The sequence below is a fragment of the Labrus mixtus genome, chromosome 23 (genome assembly GCF_963584025.1).
Source record: "Labrus mixtus chromosome 23, fLabMix1.1, whole genome shotgun sequence".
Lineage (NCBI taxonomy): Eukaryota > Metazoa > Chordata > Actinopteri > Labriformes > Labridae > Labrus > Labrus mixtus.
The window spans coordinates 12,459,070-12,484,952 of NC_083634.1; the positions used below are offsets into that span (position 1 = coordinate 12,459,070).

General features: G+C 39.5%; 1 protein-coding gene across 3 annotated transcripts in view; it reads right to left on the reverse strand.

The window, feature by feature from the left end:
- Nucleotides 1-3,378: 3,378 nt before the first annotated feature.
- Nucleotides 3,379-25,883, reverse strand: part of LOC132958084 (inactive ubiquitin carboxyl-terminal hydrolase 53-like) — a 32,630-nt gene continuing 10,125 nt past the window's right edge. For 2 of the 3 annotated variants that reach the window (XM_061030689.1, XM_061030690.1), the window contains exons 4-17: nucleotides 24,986-25,120; nucleotides 23,888-23,998; nucleotides 22,436-22,518; nucleotides 22,098-22,182; nucleotides 21,695-21,841; nucleotides 19,473-19,622; nucleotides 17,377-17,545; nucleotides 16,162-16,305; nucleotides 14,687-14,833; nucleotides 12,046-12,805; nucleotides 11,060-11,127; nucleotides 6,299-6,365; nucleotides 4,943-5,673; nucleotides 3,379-4,844 (exon numbers count right to left, since the gene is read on the reverse strand). In XM_061030689.1, the coding sequence (XP_060886672.1) occupies nucleotides 4,768-4,844; nucleotides 4,943-5,673; nucleotides 6,299-6,365; nucleotides 11,060-11,127; nucleotides 12,046-12,805; nucleotides 14,687-14,833; nucleotides 16,162-16,305; nucleotides 17,377-17,545; nucleotides 19,473-19,622; nucleotides 21,695-21,841; nucleotides 22,098-22,182; nucleotides 22,436-22,518; nucleotides 23,888-23,998; nucleotides 24,986-25,120 (2,874 nt within the window). In that variant the 3' untranslated portion in view covers nucleotides 3,379-4,767. The remainder of the gene's footprint in view (nucleotides 4,845-4,942; nucleotides 5,674-6,298; nucleotides 6,366-11,059; nucleotides 11,128-12,045; nucleotides 12,806-14,686; nucleotides 14,834-16,161; nucleotides 16,306-17,376; nucleotides 17,546-19,472; nucleotides 19,623-21,694; nucleotides 21,842-22,097; nucleotides 22,183-22,435; nucleotides 22,519-23,887; nucleotides 23,999-24,985; nucleotides 25,121-25,883) is intronic. The other variant, XM_061030691.1, reaches the window with a different exon arrangement.

Consider the following 25,883-nt stretch of genomic DNA (forward strand, 5'->3'; position numbering starts at 1 on the left):
ATTCGGAAAACATGAATTGACTACAATATAACTTTTGGTGACTTTGTGTGGCCTCTTCTAACTAATATTGAAAGTAGCCTACTAATTAACTACACAGACAGGAAATATTTTTTTCATTTTAGGGGAAATAACATCACAGTTAGGCCTTCTAAAAAAAACAGGTAAGTCATCGGTGCAATTACACTCATTGAGATAGATACAATATCCAAAAAAGGGCATCATTTTGCTTTCATCTAAATTGTTCTTTGGTAAGTGCAGCCACATGTGGCCAAAAGCTGTATTGCAACTGTAATGATTTACTGTAATGGATAATTGACAGCTTCAGGGACACATATAACGAAACCAAACCTTGTAAGAATCTGTGAAAATAAATATTTTAAACGAATGCTGTTGTATATTATTAATATGTCTTGCTTACAAACTCGAGTCTATTTCGCCATTTTTTTAATTTACACATTGGATAGAATTTCATTCAAATGCTATCCATTAATATAATTGTTAACACAGTTTCTATGTTATTTCCGTTAAGCAGGCATTACATTAGGCAATATAATAATTAAAAATATTTTCCATCATGTAATTATGGATTTATGAGTAGCCTACTTGAAAAAACACAATGGGCACTGCAAGAATATTATCTGTTGAATTGATTCTGAATCACAAGAGTTATGGAGAAGGAGAGAATAAAAAGTTGAATAAAAGATAGGTTCAGAAAAAAATGAGGAAGAGGAGAGAAGAAAGTGCAAGTGAGGGCAAGGGAAATTTTGGCAAGATGGAAAGCTGAGGTGAGTTGACAGGGTGAGAAATCATATGAGGATGAAGGATTTGAGTGAGCTAGAGGGACAGTTTGCGAGAGAGAGAGAGAGAGAGAGAGAGAGAGGGGAGAGAGAGAGAGAGAAAGAGTGCAAAGGGAGGAGAAATGAGAAAACAGAAGTCTGACTCTGACAGTGGAGCACTGAGCTCAGCTGATGGCCCCTAATGAAGTACGGCATCTGCAGAGGAGGAGCACACACTGACAGGCTGAGTCCTACTCTGACGGATTGTGGAGGCGACGCACACATTCACACACATGCACACACTCACAAATGCACACAGACAAGCACCAAGAGACAGCAAAGTTTTAAGATTACCAAGACTGTGACAGACACTCCATGCAATGCGGTGCAGAGTACTGAATGGCAGAACATTGTCAGTAATATTGAAAACATTGCATTGTATGTATTGTCCCTTTTCTCCCTTAAGTTAGCAATGTAACAATTCGACTTGGCCTGGATTTATATTTTTTTTTAAATCAGCATCATATCTTCAAATTGATTTGTTTTCTAACTCTCAGTTCAAATGAATTCCTAATTTGATGCCAATGAGTGGGGTTGAATTCATTTTTTCACTCTGTTCAAGTTTTTCTATCTAGCTGCCAATTTTATGCTTGCAAAGCGATTGATTTATGCTTTGTTGCGAGCATAAATCAATGTTATTACCACTTATTCATGTCGCTTAAAAAAGCTGTTCCAGATATTTAAGTAGTATTTTATTACAGTATTTTGTCAGAATCAATTAAATCCTAAAATAGCTGTAATGACTTATATTCACTGCCAATGTTGGATGACAAAGACATTATCGGGGGAAACATGTTAAATATATTATATATATAATATAAATAAATGATGATTAAAATTAAAATTTGAGCATGCCCCCCGCCCCTCGATGTAAAATGAAGGACATTATATCTTTAGTATGAAACATCTAGAGTTCTTGTGTGCAGTTGTTTAAAAAAAATAAAGGTCCACAGAGATAGTGTGTGAGATTAAGTAAATATAAATGTACAGTTAGTCAGTCGTAAAAAATACATTTAAAGTTGAAGTAATAAAAAATGTGAATGTCCAATGTTATTTTAGGTACAAAGTCCTCTACTTCCCTCTGGAGGATTAAACAGGTATGATCATTTATTTTATGTTCTGAGCATCACAATAACAGATTGATTAGGTGACATTTAAAGTAGGGGATCATTATCAAGACACTTAAAGTCATTGATATTATGACAGACCACCCACAATACTCTTAAATCATCAAATTACTTTGTTTCAAACACAAAACATTTGTATTATTGACTCAAACAATGTAACTAACTGTACAAATGAATTCATAAATGTGTGACCCTGTTCCAATCATTTGGTCACTTCTTATTCTTGAAAATAATCTTAGCTGTGCATTATCAATTTTGCTCATGGGTGTCAATTTAAAGGTCATATATTATACTCCTTTTTCAACAAGTTTTAATAAGTCTCAGCTCCAAAAACATGTCTAAGTTTCTTCTAAAATAATTCACTTTAAAGCATGTTTAATTCAATATGTTTTAAAACTAAAGGCTGACACAAGTTCATTTGAGGAGAATAATAATTTGAAAAATAGTTACTTGATGTAGTAAACTAGTGCGATCTATTTTAGAGGCCCTGTTCTCGCATAGAGATTTTAGTTTTTTTAGTTTTTTAGTTTTACAAACTTTGTTAATGTATATTCTGGCTTACACTCTGTTATTGAGACATGCTTCTCACATTAAATAATGGAGAGATGTCACAGTTGGGCTGCTACACACTGCTCAGCAGGGGTACCGGCACCAGCTTTCCAGCTACCAGTCCAACTTCCATATTTTCTCCGCTGAGCTACTGCAGCCCATATTTTATTATATTCATGGTACAAGCTGGACTTCTGTTGAGTTATCCCTGTAACAAACTTACTGTATTTTGATATGTGCAAGACCCTATCATTGGCAAAGTAAGTTACATGTATTGCTTACAGATTGTCTTTGAGAAGTCCTGCTCTCTGGGATTTAGGTATAGTAACTTGTATTAAGCAGGAATTTTTAGTTCATATTATAGAGAATTGAAAAACAGATGTTAATTTGAACAAATTAATGAAAAATGCTCCATGAAGCACTCAAGGAGCAAGGAGGATGCAATATCACAAGTCCATTTTTAGAATTGTGGTCCTTTAAAAAAATTAAATTCAATGTGGCCTAAGTATCACAAAACAAATAATGTTCAAAATATAAATGAATGGCAGAAAAACAACAAAAAAACTTCAACTAACTCTTGTGATTGCAGCCTGGGTATTTATAGTTGGGTAGCCACTGCTTGAAATTAGAAAGTGCAGTACCAATAAATGACAGCAGGTGGTGGCAAAGCACTGTGTTTCAAAGCAGTGATTCTAGGAAGAAAGTCAGTAAGGACGATGCCTATCAGGTTTGCTAAATTTATATAATTTCCCAAACTATCTTTCCTATTATATCCCCAATCCCTCTATTTATATAAGGATTAAAGATCTGCATTGCTTCATGCTGCACTTTTGTGCTCCTTAACACAACACAGCTTGAAACAAAGATCCGGATAAATAAAATTGTTTATTTAACAATTGTTAATCAATAAAAATAAAATGTTACAAAAATTCCTCTAAATCAAAGAATTTTTACAAATCATGGCTCCAATTTAATCCTTCAGGACATAGAAAAGTACAAAAGGCACTGTGCATTAGAGTCTGTTGTAAATAGAAAACATTATGACCCATAAAATAGTTCACCATTCAAATTTACAACATGTTATATTAATAACCCTCTCGAATAAAGCAAGCCTCGCCTGACTCTAGATAACAAATGTACAATTGGAGCTAAGAGCTTTTTAAGAAACAGGAGAGAAATCTGTATTTGACTCAAAGACTAAAGACTAACAACTGAAGTGTATACCTGTCAGGAGTGTGAAAGAAAAGAATCAACCAGAAATACAGTGCAAAGACATTTAAAACAGCAAATATTGAAGCATGATGGGGTGTGCATTTGTTAGGAGAGAGGGACGTGCCTGGAGTTAATGTGCCGCATACTTTTTAACCAATGAACATTCAATGTCTCAAATTCACCCACAACCGGTGAGCTCCTGGACACCCACACTGGTGTTTAGACATCATTTAGTGAATAAGTAATTAAGAGTTACAAAAGGAGAACCAGAAATACGTTTTTTTATTTGCAGAGGTCATGTGTGTACCAACAAGAATCTTGGGTTGAAACTTTTCCTGCTGTTACAATTTTATGATTAGGTCTAATTCGTATGGAAACCTACATGGGTGTCCTGGAGCTTCCCATTACACAGATCCTTGGGATCCATTTTTAAGATGTGCAAAAAAGAGTGACCAATATGCTGACTATCTAAACTTCAAGAGTACCCTTTTTCTGATGAAGGAACTTTTCAAAGATAAGTTTATTAAATGAAAAAAAAAAGAGAGAACTGGTGTTGACACCTCATAACACTGAAACTGGAGAAGTGAAACAAAAGCATTTCCTGGAGTGAGGGTGAGGAGAACTGGAAGAAACTTCTTTCTTCATGTTATATAATCTCTTTCATGGTAAAGTGGCTTTTTGTGACACATTCTTGACAAACCAAACTCTTTGCTTTCGAGCAAACAATCAACAGCAAAAACATTGTAGGCGTGTTTCGGTCTCTGTACCTTTTTTTGGTGCTCTCTACTGTGCAAATTCACTTTCCATTCAAAGCTTTTAGCAGTTCATACCAAAACAGCAAGACAGCTATTAAGGACACCTGCCTTTTTTTTTTAAAACAATCTCTTTGGCATCCAGTTCAGGCCCAACTTTCCTGTTATGACAAGGCTATTTCACATTCCTGTTACGAAGGAGTCAGAGTGTAGCAGTCATAGTGCAGAACGATTCCTGTAGGCATCCAGTCGCTGGATCATAGGTCAGGGTATGCTGATGCTCCACATCAATTAGAGGAAACCATGCTCATCAAGTCCTTTTGGAGTAACTGGGTTCCACTTTGCAGACGTCTTAGGAGTAGAGTAGCCTGGAAACAAAAGGAAAACAGCATTAATGTAACAAAAAAAAAAAACATTAAGGCCATCCAAATAGAATGAGCAACAAATAAGAAATAGCATAAGTTACTTGATTCTGCTCTAGATTTTGAAGGCTCTGTTGGCTGAGCATCTGGAAAAGAAAGCCCCCTCCCTTCCACATCGCTCTCCCCTGACGACGTATGGTCCTCTGCTTTCAAATACATAGCAGGCCTCTTATGGTATTTGGCCCGATAAGTGTCTGTCATACAGTTATCCACAGAGAAATATGTGGTGGGGAGAACCCTGTCTGTGAAACCTGGGGAGTCTGTACCATCATCACGTCCTGGATTTGGACTCGGTAACCTCTCGTCGCTCTCACTAGCTGACAGGTCGTTCCGGTCCTGGTCTGATGACCCGGACTTGGAGCTGGTGTCTGATGAAAGCCTCTGCTCGGCAGGTGTCTCGATCCACCGACGCAGTGTGGTGTGCGACAGAGGGGACAGTCCGTTTTTTGGTTCATGGCGGGGGCTAAGCCGTGCTGGCACCTCCGGCGGTTGTGTGCGGATGCCAGATGGGTCAGAGTGACTGCTGCCAAAGGTCTTTGGAGGTAAAGGTGGAGGATAGTTGTGCAAGAGAGGGCCGTTTGGGGCAGCAGTGTCCGTCTCTTCTTGTTCAGAGAAAGGTCCGGTGAGGTCGTCTGAGCTGTTCCACTCTGAACTGCTGGTCTTTGCCAAGTAAGGGGGCACGGGGCTCACAGGGCCGTCCACGCTGTCCTCTCTCTCGCTGTCCAGACCATTGTTCTTTTCAAGGATCCCGGGAGTGTATCGGAAGGCTCTTCTTCTGTTACAAAGCAAAAACATTAGCATTTTTTTTAACCTTAAAACAGTGTCTTTAAAGTCTTTTTTTCATACATTATCATTATAATACCTTATTATTGCTATGATAACCTTATTAGGTAATAATCCTATCCCCAATTTAACATTACAATTTTTATTTTCTCTCCACCAGGCATGCTTATTGTTTACTAAGGATCCTGTACAGGTAAGAAGTAACAACTCACAGCTTCTCATTCAGAAAGCTCCCAATAAAATATTTGAAAATCTTTGAGATTTCATTATCCATAGTTTAGATAAGACAGTGACATTTCAGTGGAGGTAGTGCAGATGACAATGGGATAAATTCCAAGGGCAGCTGATTAGAGGACTGAGCCTCTGTACATTCCTCCATACCTCCTTCCTTTATTTAATTTTAACCTCCTTTACAGTCCAAAATCCATTTACTAATTCTGGACTCCTCTGATATTACAACAATGCCTTACAATAACTACTTTGTTTCTGTCCATCGTCTCTCTTTTTGTCTTTGATGCCATTTTTGACTTTCTAACTTATCAATTAAAAAAAAAACAAAAAAAAAACAGAGCATCAGTGTTGAATATAAAATCTGGTGATTTTTTTTTTTTTTTTACCTGTGTATTGGCTGACCGGAAAGGAAAGGTGCATCTTGTAGATCCGGGGATGTTCGTCCTTGTTCACCTGAACAACAACAATAAAAAAAAAGCCTAATTTTAAATCACAAACCACTAAATTTGTCATCACTCCCGGATTGTCAAAATAAATAGAGCTAGCTAACATCTGTCATGGATTTCTATTTAAACACAGCGACATTTTTTTTCCTGTCTCCCCAGCAAAGACATGTTATCTAACAGGGGTCACGATGAGGCCCTTTTCCCGGTGCTGGGAGAGGAAGTATCAAAGCAGCTAGTCTGGCAGAGCGCCCTCAGGCCCCCCGTGTACCAATCTGACTGTCTGATCCAGCCAAAGAACATGGCCCCTCAGAGGGAATTTGGGTTCATATTCAGGCTCTGTGGGCATTGAACTAACAGCAATAATGAAACAATGCATGAACTCTTACAGATTTAGAGTTGTAAAAATATATATATACAAAAAGAAACACAGAAAATCCAATTAACTTATTAAAGAAAATGAAGTCATAAAGGGCTGTGCAATGATTTATGCTGCAATTATTTCTAGATAAAAGATGATTTCAGCCATTAGATCAGCACAAACAGATTTAGAAACAGGTCCCTTGACGGGGGCTGATGTGGAGTTTAGCCAAGTTAGTATGGCGGGTGTGATTTACAAGGCCCGAGACAGACAACAGCTGACTAACAGGACGAGGAAGAGAGTGAGTGGTTGAGGACCATCTGTGATGTGTCAGCATACCCCCCTACCCCCCTACCCCCCACCCCCGTGCTCTCTCAAAGCATTAGTGGCTAAATCCTTTGTGCTGGCATGCAATTACGCCAGGGTCAGACTCCAGACTCCAGATCCCCTCCCGTTACACTATTGCATTTTTAAGCTGCTAAGTCCATGTGGCAATTCACAATTTGATGACGCTGATCTGCAATGTTGGCAAGCAAAAGTAACGATATCTATTTAAAAATAAAAGGAGAAGAGATGCAGTTTCTAATGGAATCCATCTAGAGAATCCCAAAGTCTTTAGGCTCAGGTTAATTTTTGACAAAGACAAAAACAGGTGGTGGCCGTGTCGAAGCTGAAATCCAAAGATTCTTCAGACAAAATCTGTCAAAAATGAATAAATTGCTACAATGCCATACATATGAATTAGTTCTTTAAGTTAAGGCTGAGGTCCAGAAAACATTCATTTCCCTAGATTTTTTTGGGATCACTGCTGCAGCTCCTGGCGCCAGCAGAAACAGATGTACTCAAGGTGTCCTGCTGTTTACACGGCCTACTGCACTTGCCTGGGAATCCGTCCATGTACTGTGATTGCTTGGATTAGACTGCGGCTCAGTGGCATTCAACGTACTTCTAAACTGCACAAAGTGGTGAGCAATAAAAATGTCCGTGGCATACCCAAGCTTACTTGAAAGAATAGAGACAAGATGATACATAGATAAAAGAAAATGAGAGTAACTTTTGTTTTTGCACCTTCTGCCTGTGTGTACAATCATTTCTGTACTAGTGAGGATAAAGACAGTGAAGTCATGTAAATCAATCACAGAGCAAATCTCTAATCCAAAACAGATTAAAAAAAATTATTCTGAGAAAAGTTCAAAAGAGGCACCTGTTTGGGACCTGCTGTTTTCTACTGCAAACGCATTCAGCACAGTTAACTGAAGGAAACAGAGACGTGATCTGACATCGTTTCAATTATTCTGACTGCCAGAGAGTGAAGCTCCCAGAGGAAATAGAAAATGTGCCTCCAAACAGACCATGAAAGTAAACCCTAACTAGGTTTGGAGAAATTGTTCATGCAAAATTTCCTGACAGGCGCTTTGAAGTTTTGTTGACGCGACAAAAAAATAAAAAATAATAATAAAAAAAAACAAAAAAAACAAACTCAACACATTTCAGTTCGGGGGCTGTCAAGTCGAGATTTGTAGTTCTCTCCTGTCTGGGGTACTTAAAATTCTTAACATCAATCAGACTGGCATGCATATTTGCGGTTCAGCTTTTCATTAAGACCTGAACTGGGTTTAGGAGGAAATCAGAAGAACCATGGCAAAGAGGCAAGATTTCAACTTTGTTATCTGTCTGCAGCCAGAACTCCAAGAAGTCATCACAAACTCTGGAGTATTCATCAGAAAAGTTTGTATGACACACAAGCATGTTAACATGTACTCAAGCCATGGCATAGACACCATGTTTGTTAGAGCAGACACCGGCTTGAGAAGTGTTATTACAGCTTTTTACACCCTAACACGTGGACACAAATTCACTAGGGAACATGCATGTTAACAAACACAAAGGATGAAGAAGTGATGATGAAGTCCATTAATTGATTAAAAGCATAAAAAACTATTTGGACACCTTTTGGTATAATATAGTTTTTTTACTTTGTGTCATAAGAATTTTCAGAAAGACACAATCTCAAAATATCTTTTACTATTAATTTTCATTTGTTAATTTTAACCAATAGGGGGGAGTTTAAGTTACAATTCTTGTGTTTATTTAATCATAACTAATCCATGTGCTTCCTTGGACTATTTGAGGTCTGCAGTGACAATAAGAGCCAGGACAAACTGAGAAAAGGCACAATTTACTCTCACGATCCCAGGTTTGAAGGGCACCCATCTCCTGACAGTCCTGACCTTTCACGCTAGCACAGACAGGACATTCTGCCACCATTTCCACTTTGGTTTGATGTAACTCAAGAGCTTCTTTTTTTTTTTTGAAACAACAAGGTCTTAAAGGTGACTCAGAAAGGCCTTGATATAGACTTCAGGTCACTTCTTTGATGCAACAAAGAGCACAAGACTAAATGCCTGTGGTCAAAAATTGTCAGCTGAACTCCTCGTGCCGGCCCTCCCACATCTGTGTGCTTTTAGAAAGGATTTTGGACTTTAATGGACTACTGGAATCTGCTCAGGCTTCTCTCAAACAGCAGCTCACGCCAGACTACTGCAGCTGAACTCCAGCCAAATTGACTTTGGACACATTTACTGCTGCTTGTCAATACAATTTGCAGACAGCGGGGCATAAATATCACAGACTGACTTGAAAACAACTACTGAAGCGAAGACCTCAAAAGGCCCTTTTAAGGCATAATAGCCAGTTTAGGATTTAACAGTCAACAGATCAGCATCTTCAAACAGTAGTTCAATTAATTAACATTTATCATAGGTTCAACTGTTTATACTTTTCATGTACAAAAAAATTAATCTTCTGAGTTCTTTAAATCACATGTCTCCTTTGAGGCACTAGGGGGCGTACAGTTTGAGCAAGTTAATGAAGAGGGATTTTCAAACAAAAATATAACACATCCTACTTTCAGAGGAGTACTAAAGTAGGTTTGTTCAGTCAACTTTGTATTTCTCAGGCAAAAATTAGCCTTATCTATGATAAATATGCTTTATAAAAGAGCAAATTAAAAGGGATATTGTTACAGTGAGTGAAAAGGAATGCCTGCTTGCTTCTTTGACATTAATCACTCAGCTTGTGCAGATGCTCACAAGCCAATGACATGATTGTATTTTGCCTCTTTTTCCCCAACTGACTGTGCTATTTTCAACTCTGAATAAAACTTAACAAAAAAAAAACAGCTGCTTTGTCTTGGCTGTATTTCATAACTCTTTGGGACCTTGAAATAACTGCACTGCGAAAGAAATGGCATTCTGGTTGCCTCATGTTTGAATACCACCTTCTGACAGGCCCAGTCATGGCATTTTCTGCCCGGCTGGGCACAGCTGGGTGGCCACTGCAAGCTCACTCATCCCCTCCTCTTATTCAGGATTAACTCAGTGTATTCCTGTTAAGGGAATTAGTGAGGCAAGATATTATTTCATTTAAAGAGATATCTTTTTCTTTGTGCTTGTGACGTGTATATTACAAACATGACGCATATAGAATGTGACTGGTGTCCATGCATCAACCCCCCCAGCGCTGTTCATGTAATCTAATCTCCCTCCATCCTGTCTGGGAGATAAAAATAACCATTATAAATAACCATTATTTCAACTTGTTACATGACTCATATTTGAGGCTCATCATATTTATTTTAACAGAACTCAGGGTGTGTCCAAACTGGTTCTCTCTCAAGAATCTATAAAGCGTCGTATTTCTCTGATGTGACAAAACCCTATTTTGTGCTTGATGTTCTTTTTTTCTTTTTACACTGTCAACTTCTTTATCTTACACATGATGAGGACAACAAATCCTAAAAAGATTGGGTTTTCTTTGCATTTCCTTTTCTACAAAATGTTTATCAAATCAACTAAGGAAACTGTCAAATGTTTTAAAAAGCCACTTCTTCAGAAATGTGTGTGTGTGTCTCTGCATGTTGCATAACACAAACTTTACTCAGGGAGAAAGGTCGAGGCCAGTTAGTGAGAAACCAAAGCACCCTTATTTCCACACAGTATCCCTTCAATCAGCTGTGACCTTAACACTACTGTTGGAGCAATAAATCAGGGAAACTGCTCTGTACTTTCTTAATATTTTAGATCCTTATAGCACAGAAGTCTACTGGGCAGAGAAATGTCTTTAATGTCAGGGCAGAGCCTTGGTGGGAGTCTGGTACTTTCAACAATGCAACACATAAACATCCACTGATTATATTGTTTTTCTACACGTACCATTTAGAAATACATGCTAAAAAAATAAAATGTTTAGATTTCTGGTTGAATGAAACCTGGAATAGTTTAATTGTGTATAGAAATATAAGAAAATATATAAAAAAGGCAACATATCAAAGACTTACTTACCAGTTGAAAATGCAGAGTGCAATCTGTCAGCCTTCAAGTCATCACTTCTTCTCTGAGGGAAGTGATCCCTAAAATACAAAATAAATTCAATTATTCATGCATTGTGGACTGCCACGAGAAATACCAGAGCTTGATCTTTTACAAACCACTTAAAAGGAATAAGATGGATCCCTGCTGTGAGCATTAGGCCGTCAGTAACCCCTCATGACCTCAAGCCAACTTTAATTTTTCATCATGAATGATTTACAGCGATGAAATATGATATAAAGTCCTGCAGCACTCTTTTCTTAACTGTGACGACAGCACATGTAAAAAATATCTTATTGACAAAACAATGTGTTCCTTTAATTTTTTGTAATCATTATTTTGCCTTTGTTATTATTGATATTTTGTATGAGGGACATGACGCTTCCTATATTGTTTTATATGATCAAATGTACAAAGATCGCACTCCATCCAATGAAAACAGCAGGAAAAAGAACAAAAGTCCTACTATATCACAAAATCTGAATTTCAAATTGTTTTGTTTTTCCACTGATTTCATACCTAAACTCAGTCACAAATCATCTGAGCTATGAGAAGATTTACTGATCAAAGGATCCCTTTACCAAAATACCTTCATGAAAACAGGCTTAAAGAATGCAGCAGCGGTTTAGTCAGCTATCTGCTGCCTCTCTTCTGAGTACAGGAGATGTCAGCTAGTTGGGATCATTAACTCCAAACAAGACCTGCACAACAAAGCCAACAAACCACAGCCCAAGCATAATAAGGCTTCTGCATCTGCCTTGTGTGCGTTTATGTTAAATGGGTCTAGCTATTCTTAGAACAGTGCGTGTGTAATGTTTAATCATTAAAAAATGGCAGCACTTTTGAGAGTTGGGCATGACAAAGCAGCATTATACTGGCAATCACACAGCAGAAATTAGGAGATGTCTGTGTCTGAGATTTTGTGGTTGATGTAACTTAGATCAAACAGTTGATTTTACATTGTTAGATGCAGCTCAGGAATGGATCTCAGGTCCTTGGAGGAAAGGTTCTCCACCACAGGTGAGTCGAGGTTTGCTGAGCCATTGCTCAGCCTGTCACTACTTTCATATCCAGATTCAGTTCTTTGGATCTTCCAGTTGTCGTTCCGCACTTTTAGAGTTGCTGAGCTCTTTGACCTGTCCTTTTCGCTGTAGCCGCCCCGGCCATCTGAGTCCAGAGAGCTTCTGCTGCCTCCTGTTTCATGCCTCTGCTCGTCCTCGTAGATGGTCATCAGGCTCTTGGGTTTGCGTTCTTCTCGGCCTCCCCATGTTAAATCTCTGTCTCGCTCTCGATCACGGGAGGGCGACTGGCTACTGGGTCTTCTCCGTGGGCTGTGCTGCTTTCGCTCCTGACTTACTGAATTCCCACCGCTACTATTCAAAACACTGTCCACATTTAGCGCCTCCCGCATGGGCTTCCAGGGACGGCTGGCCCTGCTGCGGCCATTTCCTGCACTTCCAGGACGTTCTCTGGAGTCCTGGCTGCTGTCAGTGTCATATCCATTAGAGAGCTGTTCTAACCTCCTGCTGTGATGACCACTGGGCAAACCTTGGACCCTTGAGTATGCCTCATGTGATGACCGCCCCCCCATGTGGGGTGTCCGCTCAGTCCGGGTGGGACCTTTTCCCTGGCTGCTGTACAGTCGGTTTTCCGCATGTTGCCGGAAGCCATTCTCTGGAGGGGAGACTGAGCGAGAGTAGGTCCTGTCCTGACCTGAATCTGGTTTAAACAAAAAAGATTATAATTAAAAGTGATAACTTGATTGATAATTGATTGATAATTCACAACAAAACTCCATCAATCTTTTTACACAATTAAACCAAGTTTTTCCCTATCATCATATAAAACTGAATGCATCAAATTCCATAGAATTTAAATAAACCTTTAGTGCAGCATATCGAGTTAAATGTTTTCAGCTGGTTGTCTAAATTTCCTACATCTCTTATTGCCCCCCCAAAAAAGGTTTTCACCCCCACTCTGACACCGAGATATAAAGCCGTGAAACAGCACAGTGCAGGTTTGTGCAGAAAATGAGAGAAGGGCATGACGTCAACAGGGTCACTGACATTTATGTCTGCAGATGACAGGAAGGTGTAAATTACAGCCAACAGGAGTCCACTTTCTTCCGTGGTGTGTACACAGGAGGTAACCGGCTCATGCAGATACTAGTGGGGAAAAACAACTGCAGTTTGGTGTATTTTTGCACACATGTAAGTATTTCCCAAGTCCGTCGACATGTGATAGTGTGTAATGGATGTGTGTCTACACCTCCAAGGACACTTCCAGGCATATGAGACAATTTCAGAATATATGAACAGACATCCTTCCTGTAAGCTAGTTCACTCCTGTCACAGCAGACATACACCCACACACTGCTTCTTATAGGCTGCCCTTTTTCTAACAATAAATTGTCTGCCAAATCTTTGGTATCACTTTATTAAGTTAATTAAAAAGCAAATCTACTAATACATTGTGGATGAAAATTTCATTTTGGGCTCTAAAAAGTACTTGTTCCTCAATGTGTGATCGAATAAGAGGCATATGTATCGAAGTCGTCCTGTAATGGCCTGGAACATCTGATCCCTAGTAAAGTCATGTTTTAGGGTACAAAAAGTGAATTTAATGCCACATATAACTGTCAGCCCTTGGAGATTGAGCCCCTATTGCTTTGGATTTTGCTGACTGCGAGCCCGAGTTAAATCACTTCAAACATCGCTCTCTACGTTTCAGCTCATATATATGTTACCAGTGTGTTCAAAAGACTTTCAGCTGCCGGCTCAATGTTGTCAGCAGTAAACAAGGCTGTGGATCATTTTGGAAGAATGAAAACACGTCCACATCAATCCAGCCATAGACTATGTACAAATACCTCAGGGCTACCCCCACAAGTTCCCTAAGCACTTCTTGACCTGTTTTAAGAAGACTTCTTAGCAAAGTGCTAGCTCATGCCTGGGCATCAGTGCTACTGCTGCGGTAAATTCTTACTACTTACATTAACTGTAGTGTCACCTCCAGCCAAGACATTCATCACAACAACGACACAAGCCCCTTTAGCCTACAGCAGTCAATCATAAAGGGACATGAGCCGGCTGCAAACACAGGCTACTGTTGTTGACGTGGTGGATCTGGGAGCGTGCTACAATTGTTGCACCGCAATCCCTTCAGTGAATCTTAATTGAAAGGGGTGTTGTCCTTAAAGAGTATTAGAGAAGTGGACGGATCAGCCTTTTAATCATAACAAACACACACTGAATTTGTGATGAATAAGGAGGCACGGTGTCTGGGGGTAAGTTGAAAGAATATGAAGCTGTGGAGTTTAATTCCTCTTCTAATTAAATGATGCATTATTTATCTCTGTCTGGCTTTATCTGCTTAGTTTAAGTTTGTTTGTTTATGTATCCACAAAGAGGGAAACCAATGGTGCCGAGTATGAGAGTGGGATGAAGGCAGACTTCGCCTACAGACGTCAGCACTTAATCCCTCTCTGACACTTTGCTCCTGATTACATAAGGGAGGCTAGCGTTTTGTACCGAAGAGACTAGCGATTCTCATGTTTATGTATTGCACATGTATATCCAAACACTGTCCAAAGAAACCCACCTCTGTAGCGTGACTCCGTCCTGCGTTGACCACTCCTATCAGGGTCTCTTCTGGATGGATGCATCCCACGCGCCTCTACTGCTTTCTGGGCAACTTCTCGGGAAAGCTCCCTGAGGCGGCTCTTGGGATCGTTAGAGCCCATTTTCACTGCAAAAAAGGAGAAATGTCAGGAATAACCATCAGGATTTTGGCACAATTTCCCAAATAAGGGACAGATTATACATATTTTTTAATCTCAGTTGAAATTCCGCTGCATCAGGAGGGGATGTCTATCACTGCATTAAAACTATTTTCCTCTCAGAGCATGCATAGATATCTATCTCTGCCACATCCTGTTCCTTTCACAACTTTCAACTCTTAGTCCCTAGCACCCCCCCAAGGCACTGAGCAGTTGCCGAGTGTGTACACAGAGTCAAACTTGACACACTTTGCGGTACATTTTCTGCTACATGAGGAGAAATGCAGCAGGATGATAACATGGCAGCGCAGAGACTTTTCTGCCCCATCTCTGACAGATATTCACTTTGAAACGCAATGATTAGTCATGGCACTGGAAAACATGAAAACATGAGCATACGGTGGGGTCTGTAAGCTGTCTGAGAATTCAACAGGAATCACTTGGAAGAGAAGATGACATTTCAAAACACAAGATGTCTTTTGAGACCCCATGATTTCTCTAGCACCCAAACAAAAAATGAATTGAGTTCAAATGAGGGGAAACTATTGAACACATATCTCAAAGGACCTAAACTACATTACACATTAACATAATAATAAAATGTGCAGTAATGTTAAATCAAAAGTTATTTTTTGCTAGTTACATTTGCACCAACACCATTTTCTCCTATTCCTTTTTAAGCAAATGATTTCTAAATGTCCACCCTTTACTTCACACAGATTGCACTGAAGTATGTACAGGATAAGCCGCTCTTCTGTGACCTCTCTCCTAATCCTTTCTGTATGACAAACATGGCTCAATGTAGTTTTGAAGTAAAGACGTGTCATTATTTCTTCCTTTGGTTGCTATGCCAGATCTGTGCTTGTTGCCTCTCTCTGTGGACTAAAATATTTATGAATTAAACTGTTTTCACATCTGAAAACTACAACCCCCACACAAAGAGACTCATCTCTGATTACTGTAAAAAAAACAACTTGTTTTTCACAAGCATCTATTGTGGTTTATAACCCTAGTTTGCTACACTTTTTGATGAAACCTTTCTACTTTTAAAAAACGATTTACTTTTCAATTAAGACAAGTAAATAAGACCACACATTTTGGATTCTAGTAGTTCTAAAAATCTTTGAAATGGCATTAAAAATTATATGATTGTATATAATACTACTGCATACATTATTAGAGTATTATTCAATTCAATATTATTAAAATGGAATCCTTTGCATTAAGTTTACTATACATTTGGTTACAAATATATTTGTCTATTGCACTTTGAATCCTTTTATCATTTGGGTCTTACCTGGTCCCCGTCCTCCACCCGTCTGAGCGCTGCCCCTGCTGTAGGTGGAAGGACTTTTCTTTAATGAGTCTTGGTCCAGGAAAGCATTCAGGTTCTCCCTGGTGAGGTCCAGCTTCTTAGGGATTATAACTGGAGATTCAAAACCTGTGGAGCAAAACACAAAAAATTCAAATCTTTCAAGCAAAAGCCATAAATGTAGGATTGTTGTTGGGTCGGAATAAACCATTTTTCATAAGTTTTACGATGAAACATTACATATGTAGAAATCAATAAATACCCACACCGAAGCTGAAACACAATTTAAAAGACAAAATCCACACAAAATTCTCTTTGATATCAAAGGATGATCCCATTTGGTCCTGCGCCCTGTCAGCTCTGAGGGGCAGTGAGCGGATGCCACAGCTTGGACCTGGGGCAGGGCCAGCACAGAGTTGGAGGAGGATCTTTTAAGGGGATAAAAACCTCCCCAACCAAACAAATCCAGGGATGTATAATCCAAACAGCAGAGCTGCACATAAACAAATTTTCATTACTGCCCGCAAAGGCAACTTATGATCCGGGATTTAACACGCCCTATAAAGAGTTGTTTTTCTGTTTGCTAATGTTTCTTTAAACCTGATTTGTATTAAGAGTGATTGTCAAGTGAACATTATTCTATTTTAAAGTAAGTAAATATGTCATGATATTAGATTTGTTATTAGTGTAACTTGTTTGCTTGAGGTACAGGGTGAAAAGTAGAAGAAGATCAATCATTAACACTTAAACTCACCAACATTAAAACCTAAGGCTAAAGTTTAAACACGAGACAAAGAAGACAGTACTGCGGACATTTTCCTTACCGTTTTTAAATTAATACCACATCCTGCTCGATTCTTGGGACTTTAAAGACTAAAAAGGGTTTAGAGTACAGCTTTATTTTCCTCTATGTCACTTGAAATGGGAAATGTCTCACACGTTTAATTAAAAACCTGTTACTCTCAAAAGCACCATTTTGGGATTTGGAGGATTTCATTTGAATTAAAGGACACTTTTACCAACAACTATTCCTGCTTAAAACAAGTTAAGCTTGGTTGCATAGTTATGTTATGTATAATGATAGTTTGAACACTGAAATAGTGGCACTATTCTTTTTTCTCAGGTCATTAGTTATTTAGTCATTTTTTAAGAAATATCAAAAAAACACAGATAAGTAACTTTTTGTTTCAAAGATAATACCTTGCACATCTCCGTTCAAAGGCGTCTTGTAGTGAGCGTGGTTGCTGTTTTGTCTTGAGGCATCATCTGCGGTGATCGCACTCCCGTCAGGGTTGGAGTAAAAGAGGAGGAGAGGCTGGAAGTGACCTTTGATACATTTGCTGACCACATCTTTCCACCTGGAGCCGATCTAAAACAAAAGACAGAGAGAATGTGGGCAAAGCACGCAATGCACACATTTAATGAACATTAGACTCAGTTTTCTTCATGTTTTTTTACATCAATTTGAAGCTATTAGAAAAGTTTTTAAATGTTGTATTTTCTTGATGAGAGGCAAGAAACAATGATACATCTATTTAGAAATATGCAGATTGTGAATATAATCATGATAATCTGGGTTAAAAGGAAGCAAACAGCTATCATAACATCCACTTGCAACTTCAAAATAAAACCTCAACTTATTGTGAGCAGTCTAATCTATGAATGAATGTATCACACCAAAGCCAAATTGCACAATCACATTAGCTGAGTAAGCTGAGTAAGGTGCATGTCTCGCCACCGAGGCACAACAAAGGCAGGCTACGGGCTAACAGATGCTTGTGTGCTTCTTAATTAAGCAAATGTCGGTGGACGGGGAGGAGGAGGAGGAGGAGGAGGAGGAGGAGGAGGAGGAGGAATAATGCAAAGAAAAAAGGAAAAACAGGAAAAACAAAAGAAGGAAGGATGCGGAAATGGAAGTAAAAAGCTAGATTGATGCAGAAGGAATAAGAAGGAGGAAAAGGAAGAGGAGAACTACCTCCAATGTGTGCTTAACATTTCTACATGTCATCCACCATTTATAAGACTTTCAACAGGGATTTTTCTTGCAGTGGAAAAAGCAAAAATGAAGCTACACTTCGGTAGTCAATTAGCAGCTGGGACCTAGGGAGCCACAGAAATGCTGGCAAGTTTCGACCCAGGTACGGGTTTGGCAGGCGCTGCTGAGCACTGTAGCTCCTCCATCTCAGTTGGGGGGTATAGGAAGAGAGGAGGGGGTGGGTGGGGGGTTCTGCACACACAGCACAAGCTGCTGATGGATTGACACAGAGCCAGCCAGCCGCTGCACCACAGTCCCCGAGAAAATTGTGAGCATGTGAGACAAAAGATGTGCTCATATTTGCTGTACACCATGAAAACAAATCCAATATTTAGAAAAATAGAAAAGGATAGGATTCACGGCCAGCATACTGCACACATACACACACTGAATGCGACACAAAAGCACTTGCCTGCAAAAACAAATACAGACACACAAATAAAAGAGTTTTCACACATAGACAGGATACACACCTGCACAGAGAAACTCTGCATTCTTTATAACCCTGCCACTTTAACCAATGGAGGGATCAGTGAAACAATCTCTACTGGTTCGGGATCATTTGAATACTGCAGTACTTTGAGTTGACTGAGTTCGGGGTACTGCAGTAGAAATGGGGGTGGGGGGCTTTTGGTTAGCATACTCTTCAGTGTCATAAAGGCCATAAAGGCTCATCAACCCAAAGGCTCATGAGGGCAATCGATGTGGTCCTTACTGGGAGATAAAGAGACTTGGTGATAGAGATGGAGACTGAAAAATGCTACTCTCTGCTTCTGTGAGCTACTCATACAGTAAATGCACATGTTTATGTTTGTACGCAAAATTGAATATGTGAATGATCAGTGCAGAAAGAAACTTGATAAACAAAGAGTGAAAACATCCTCTGGATCTTCAAGATGAACCATAATCATTTAAGCCTGGTGTCCAACTCTTTACTACACTAGATCCATAACAAATTTATTTCAATTTAGTTTTTGAAAGAATTTGGAGGGATTGTTAATATCTTTTGAAGTTGTTTGTTTGTCTGCTTGTGTATCACTCTTGAAAGTTAAAATAATAAAAATGTATTAGATGTTCACCTCTGTAAAGACTTTTATTTTGAAATAAGTTCCCGAAGCAACGCACAATTTCTTCCGATCTAGTACTTTGCCTGACCAGTGGTTAAAAATTCAGTGATAGTACAATTTGAGTAATATTACAGAAAAAACAATAATAGCACCTTCCAATAATTATAAAGTATATGATTACAGCAGCCTCTCACCTCTTTCACTGTGGCATCGTCAAAGAAGACCCATTTGGAAGACTTGGTGTGGAAGGCAAAGGCACAGTAGTGGCGGCTGGAGTAGCAGATCATTCCCACTAACTGCAGCTCTCCCTTTTTGGCATGCTCATCCGTCACCCTGTAGAAGAGCTGTGTCCATAAAAAATACACACATATAAATATACACATTTACACACAGGTAAGTCATCGACATCAACGCTACAGTAATGTGTGGGATGTTGAAAGCTGGGGGAACAAGTCACGCCATCTGTTATAGATTAAGGTCTGTGTGAATCAACTAGCATTGATTTGATAATCAGTACCAATAAGGTTTAAATCAGGGACTTTCCAGCAGCACTTGCTATCCTGTCTTATACTACAGTGTGTCTAACTTAGCTTGTTTTCATGTTTTGATTAATTCATTCCACTGAGTCAGACCTCACAACAATGACAGCTATCATATCACATTGATAATAGGTGAGGAGTATACAGGTGTTAAGAAATCATAATAATGATGATGTGTTTTTTTTAATTGCTCTGTTATTAGACAGACGCTCTGTATCGGCCAATACTCAAGTCTTGCTATCAGAATCCCTAACCCTATTCAGACTGCCAGTTCAAGTAGAGATGTTTATGCCCCTGTTACGTCTCGCCTTCGTTACGAATGTCACAGAGGTGTAACAAAGTGACAAAGTGATACCACTTCTGTGCCACCATTGGAGATAGGGGTTACATGGGGTGAGACAGGATTGACAGAGATAGCCAGGGATGAGGCAGCACACCCAGTGTGTGGGTGTGTATGTGGATCTCCCAGTGTTTCTCTACACGTTGTACTTTCGCAACACAGTAACACAATGTGAATTCACCGACTGGGACACCAATATTACACCATTGTGAAATCAATGAATGTACAAAGATGTAATGAGGGCGGAGCTTTGCTTTGGTGCTGTTGCAATATAGCTCTCTGATGGGGCTACTATTTAAAAAGACAAATGGTATCAAAACAATTCTAAAAAATAAAAAGAATTACAGATGAAGAAGAAGTGTTGGTTACAAAGCTATTTTTCCTTCCCATGTTTCCTACACAACCAGTTCTCTGTGCCCCTCTCACTCTTTCAAACAATATATTCAAAGCAAGTGACAAGGGTGGAGGTCTCCCTTCAATGCCTAATAAAGTCACATGAAACACTGCCTAATGAATCAGGGTCTTTGTGGCTCACTTGTGGTGGGGGGGGGGGGTGAATTCTTCTGGTGGGATGCTTTGGAAACGGGCAAGTGGGAGCTGTCAAATAAGTGGTTTGAAACTTCAATAGGAAAGTTATGTAATGTAATGTTTTTTTTCTCTTCTCTCAACTACACTGATTGATTTCTTTCAGCAAACACAGTGGGTTGATGGACGGCCTACTCAGGAATATTTAGTTTAGAGACCAGGCCAAATTTTACATACATATTTTATGTGTAAACATCAGATGACTTACATCTGTGTGAAGTCATGATTTCAGACAGAAAAGGTGAAAAACATGTCCTTGTGTGTGCATTCTAACAATTAAGAATGTGTGAACATAAACACTGCAACTAGAGGAGTTTTAAACACATGTTTCCTCAGTCTCAAAGACGTCTATTCAGCCCACATTTTCCCTCAGACAGGCATTCACACACACACACACACACACACACACACACACACACACACACACACACACACACACACACACTCACACACTCACACACTCACACACTCACACACACACACACAAACTCAGGAAAACAGAGAAGAAGGGAGGGGCTTTTTGACAAGCTGACCAAGGCCAGCATAGGCTTTTTGCTCCGTAGTGTGAGCCAACTGGGAATTGGGCGTTAACTGCTTACGCAATGGCCTGATTTACAGAGAAATAAATCCCCACTTTATTTCCCACATATGTTCGATTGCACCAAAGTAAACAGGGGAACACAAGACCACAGCTGTGTGGTTTAGCAAATTCCAAGAACGCACGCTAATTTATTATTTCCTCAAGAAAGTACAAAGAGATGTTCTAGCGAGATGTTGTTGGATTATTTTTTAAACAACCTTAATCTTTAATCCAGCCAAAACATTTTCTTTCCCTAAAATAACCTCTGTCCATTTTGAAGCAGGATTTCCACTCACTACAGGTAACAAAATAGAAATGTAGAAATTAAGTAACAACAAGATGTACACAAAATGCTGGTGAAAGCAGACTCACTGCAGAAAGACTGAGATGAGGCCCCAGTGATCTGATAACATCCTGTGTGAGGTCTGACTGGTCAGAGTCCCAGACGAAGCCAATGGTAACTATCTCGGGGGAGTTCATGAGGACTCGTCTGATCCTTATCCTCTGGCCGCAGTTGCTCTGAAAAAGAAAAACACAAAAAAATGACTCAAGTTTCACCCAAAAGCAACTTTGCCCAATTACCAAGTACAATCCAAAAAAAGGCCAGTCAGTAAAAATGAACATCAAAAAAATAAAATTTGAGACTTACTGCACTCACAAAGAATCTTTATTCAACAAAGTAGAGAAATAGCTTCACTGCAGATGAATGGCTCCTTCTAAAACTAGAGCATTTTTTACACATTGCTTATAAAACACTTTGCATTAATACACTTACTGGACAGTTACGAAGGTCTCCTATTGTACTTGCTGCTTGTAATAATTCCCCAAAAGACTCATCCCTGCGCTGAGGCATCTGTTGACTAAAGAAAAAGAGAGAGCAGCTTTGTCAGCAGGACAGAACAAGGATGTAAGAGAAAAGGATACAGACAGGGACAAACAAAGATTAAGGTGTGCAGAGAGAGAAAAACTGTTGCGTGTGTAATGTCAGCTAAAAAGTTGAGTTACGTCTTTGTGACAAATGTGCAAAGAAAGATAGGAAAAGTGGAAACACAGTGAAGCAGGACAGATGACTATGGGGAAAGCAAAGAAAGTTTCATATTGCCTGTGCCTTACCAGAGTGCGGTGGTGGAGACATAATGCACCAGCTCTGTAAACGGCAGTGGGTCAGAGGATGCCCCACAGCTACGGCACACAGACTGCACAGCAAAGAGAGAGAGCAAAAAAATATATACATGTGTGATTCCAGCATGCATACGTGCATATAGATATGTATATATTGTGTAAAACATACTAAATTCTAATTTCAAAAAAACTTTGCTGTGTACCACTTTTAGACAAAAGTAGACAATCTACAAAACAAGTTCATGAAAAGTTTTTTTTTTTTTTTCAAACAATGTTTTGTACTTGAAAGCTTGAATAAGGTAGATTAGTTCAAATAAGTAATTAAAAATACTGTTGGACTAATGTGATAAAAATATTGTTTTGCTAGATTGAAATTAAGTTGCGATTACCAGTCATATTCTGACTGTTTTTTACTATGAAGAAATGCACACTTCACTGATACGGTGGATTTTTCTCACTGCTTGATTTAAGTGTGATGTATCACACAGTTTCATGTCCTTTAAATTCAACACAAATTTGCATATTTGAATCATTAATGTATAATAACTGTAATATGTGGGCTCTATTGGAATCAAAGTGGTAATACTTGAAGACTGGGGGACCTAGGGTTGCCATTCAGCAACATATTCAGAAACCCCTGAACATAAAATAAGTCAATACACTCTTTTTTAAAGGAAATTAACAACTCTACATACAGAAGGTCAATATTTAGGTTTTAGAGGGTTCATTTTTATGTTAAATTGTGTGTTTTTTGTAGATAAGAGATTAAGACATGTATGTCTTGCTGTTTTCATTGTGATCACTTATAAACTGCTAACTGAGTGGGGCAATCCTCATTCGGGCCTTGATAATATTTGCTGGATCTGGCGCTCTGAAGTCTGGGTAGAACTAAATCCACTCCGGGCCCTGAAGGGATTTAGTACAAAGGCGTATTATCTGTTTGATACCGAGATAGAACTGGTTTGGGATGGTGTCAATGATGGGCATCGCAGCCTCACGGAAGGGTGTTAGAATTCATGTGTACACCATCTGTGATTTATCCGGTGCTGCTGCTGCTACTGCACTGTGGAATCAGACCAGAAACACCCTCCTTATTCCACTGGGGCGACCCAGTATCAAAACATGACGGATTGGATTTCTACTGTCTCAGACAGTGATTCATGTACCTGTCTTTGTGTGTGAGTGCTGCTTAATCCTTACAATGGCTAGTGTGTTTAGCCTGCTTGCACATACTGTAGGGGTTGTGCAAACAGACACTGTATGAACTGATACATATAATGTTAAAAAAGGAAGGCATATTAAAGTTTTAATAAAACATAAACCACTGATAAAAAAAACAAAAAAACAGCAACACCAACTTTTCAAAAATGGATGCAGGAGAGACAAAAATGTCAAAATTATAATCACATCATAGTTTCCATTGTTTTCAAACCCCCAACTCACCTGCTCATAAAGTGACATAGCAAACTTTTGATGCGTGATGCATGACTTCGATGTGCAAGCGTCCGTCTCCTCAGGCACAATGTGCAGGTGGATCCTCTCCAGAATGTTCTCCTGTGATGCAAAATGATACTCTTTTCAGGAATTCAACAAAATCTTTCCAATTCTGTGAGTTGCAAAAGCCACCTCTTTGCAGCCCCACAGGCTACTCATTTTTCTCTTCAGGCAAAGGTATTTCTTAGAGCGCTGAATTGCATTGTAATGTAACACACACTTACACAAAGAGAACACATTTTTTGGGATTATTGTTGTAAAGCCGACAGCAGAAGGGACACATTTAAACAGCCAGCTATTTTCCGTTTTAGATCCCACCTGTTTTTATGGAGTGCTTGTCGGTTTATAAAATATTAAGGCTGCAAGGTAGGCCTGCAAAGGTTATAGGCACAACTACACAGCCTGTTAATTTGACACTGGCTAACTCCTCACACAAACTTAGCAGCTGCACACTGCTGCCAATGCATTACATGGTGAACGCTCAAGGGCGAAGGCCTATGTGGGAACAAGAATTCATATTGTCTATTTAAAATAGAAACTTTGATACATAAGCTTGGGTCTAAGCTGAAGCAGTTAGAGTTCACTTTTGTAGTGCGGAGTGGACCATGCAGATAAAGAAAGGCCCTTTTCATATTCGATGGTTAGAGTCCCATAACAAAAAATGGTTACGACCAAACAATGCGATGCTGTTCCAAAAAGAGTGGAAAGAGCTGGAACTGATGAGAAAAATCAAGAAGGACGCATGAAATCGGCTTCTAAAAATCACTTAGACAACGTAGCATAATATGGTGGCGCAAAACAGAGAGGTTCAAACAGAGCTGTGGCCCTTATATAACCTGTCATGATGATATTTAGCAGCAATGTGGCAGGGGTTGATGGGAGGGGAAGGGAGGGACAGAAGCTCTTTCAGTGACCTCGCCAAACAGTTTGTTTGCTGTGCAATACCCAAACTGTGAGGCAGCAGGGCAACACACACAAAAACACACACATCCCTCTCCGAAGCTGGTCTCCCTCCCGCAGGACAGCCGAGTTGCCACGGGAACTTACAAAGCACTCTGCGGCATCATCCATGAAGCCCAGCTGGAAGCGCTGCTCGTCCTTAAAGGTCTCTGCCAAGGCGTGACGCAGGTTGTCTGAGGGCAGAGCACGTTCCCGACTGTGCTGGAACTGGGAGAAAATTCCCTGAAGAGGAGAACAAAGACTTGATTGCACTTGGACAATGAAACATTTAGTTCATTAAAAGCATACATGTCACGTTCATTCTTGATACACAGACTGCACACAGTTGCCACATTCATGACCAAGGGCGCAACCATGTAACACAGATCGTACGCCACGGTCCAGTACATTTAATCATACGACAAATACAACCAAGAAGGCAATCACATGTGGTAGCATCCACACACCAATCCAAAATAACTTGGAAAAACCTTGAAATATACTTCCAGAACTTTTTCTTGCTTTTTTCCTGTTGAACAGAACTTGTACTGAACCGTTACCCCAAAACCGAGGTACGACCCAAACCGTTAAATCCCTAATAATGACAGACAGGAACCAGAACTCAATCAGACTTTTCGATCAAAGCTATCTGCTAGCCATCTGCCGACTACTTACCACAAGGGCAATACAAGCATTTGTTAACCTGGGCCCTTCATTTTCAACACTTTGGCACCCGTCTGTGCTTAAACCAGCACTCTTAATGGAGGTACTTTGTTCAGGGGGATTTAAAAATTACAATTATTGCACATCAGTTTAAAATATTTCATTTGAAAACAGTCGTTGCTGCTACCTGTTTGTATGTGAAGTCAGCACAGTGCAATGCCGGGCTCACTACAGCTTTGTGTAGCCTTAACACATAATACCAACAACAATAATAACACTAACACAATAAATATCTGAATCAGTTTCAGTATTGATAGATATATATCTGGATCGGATTGGACCT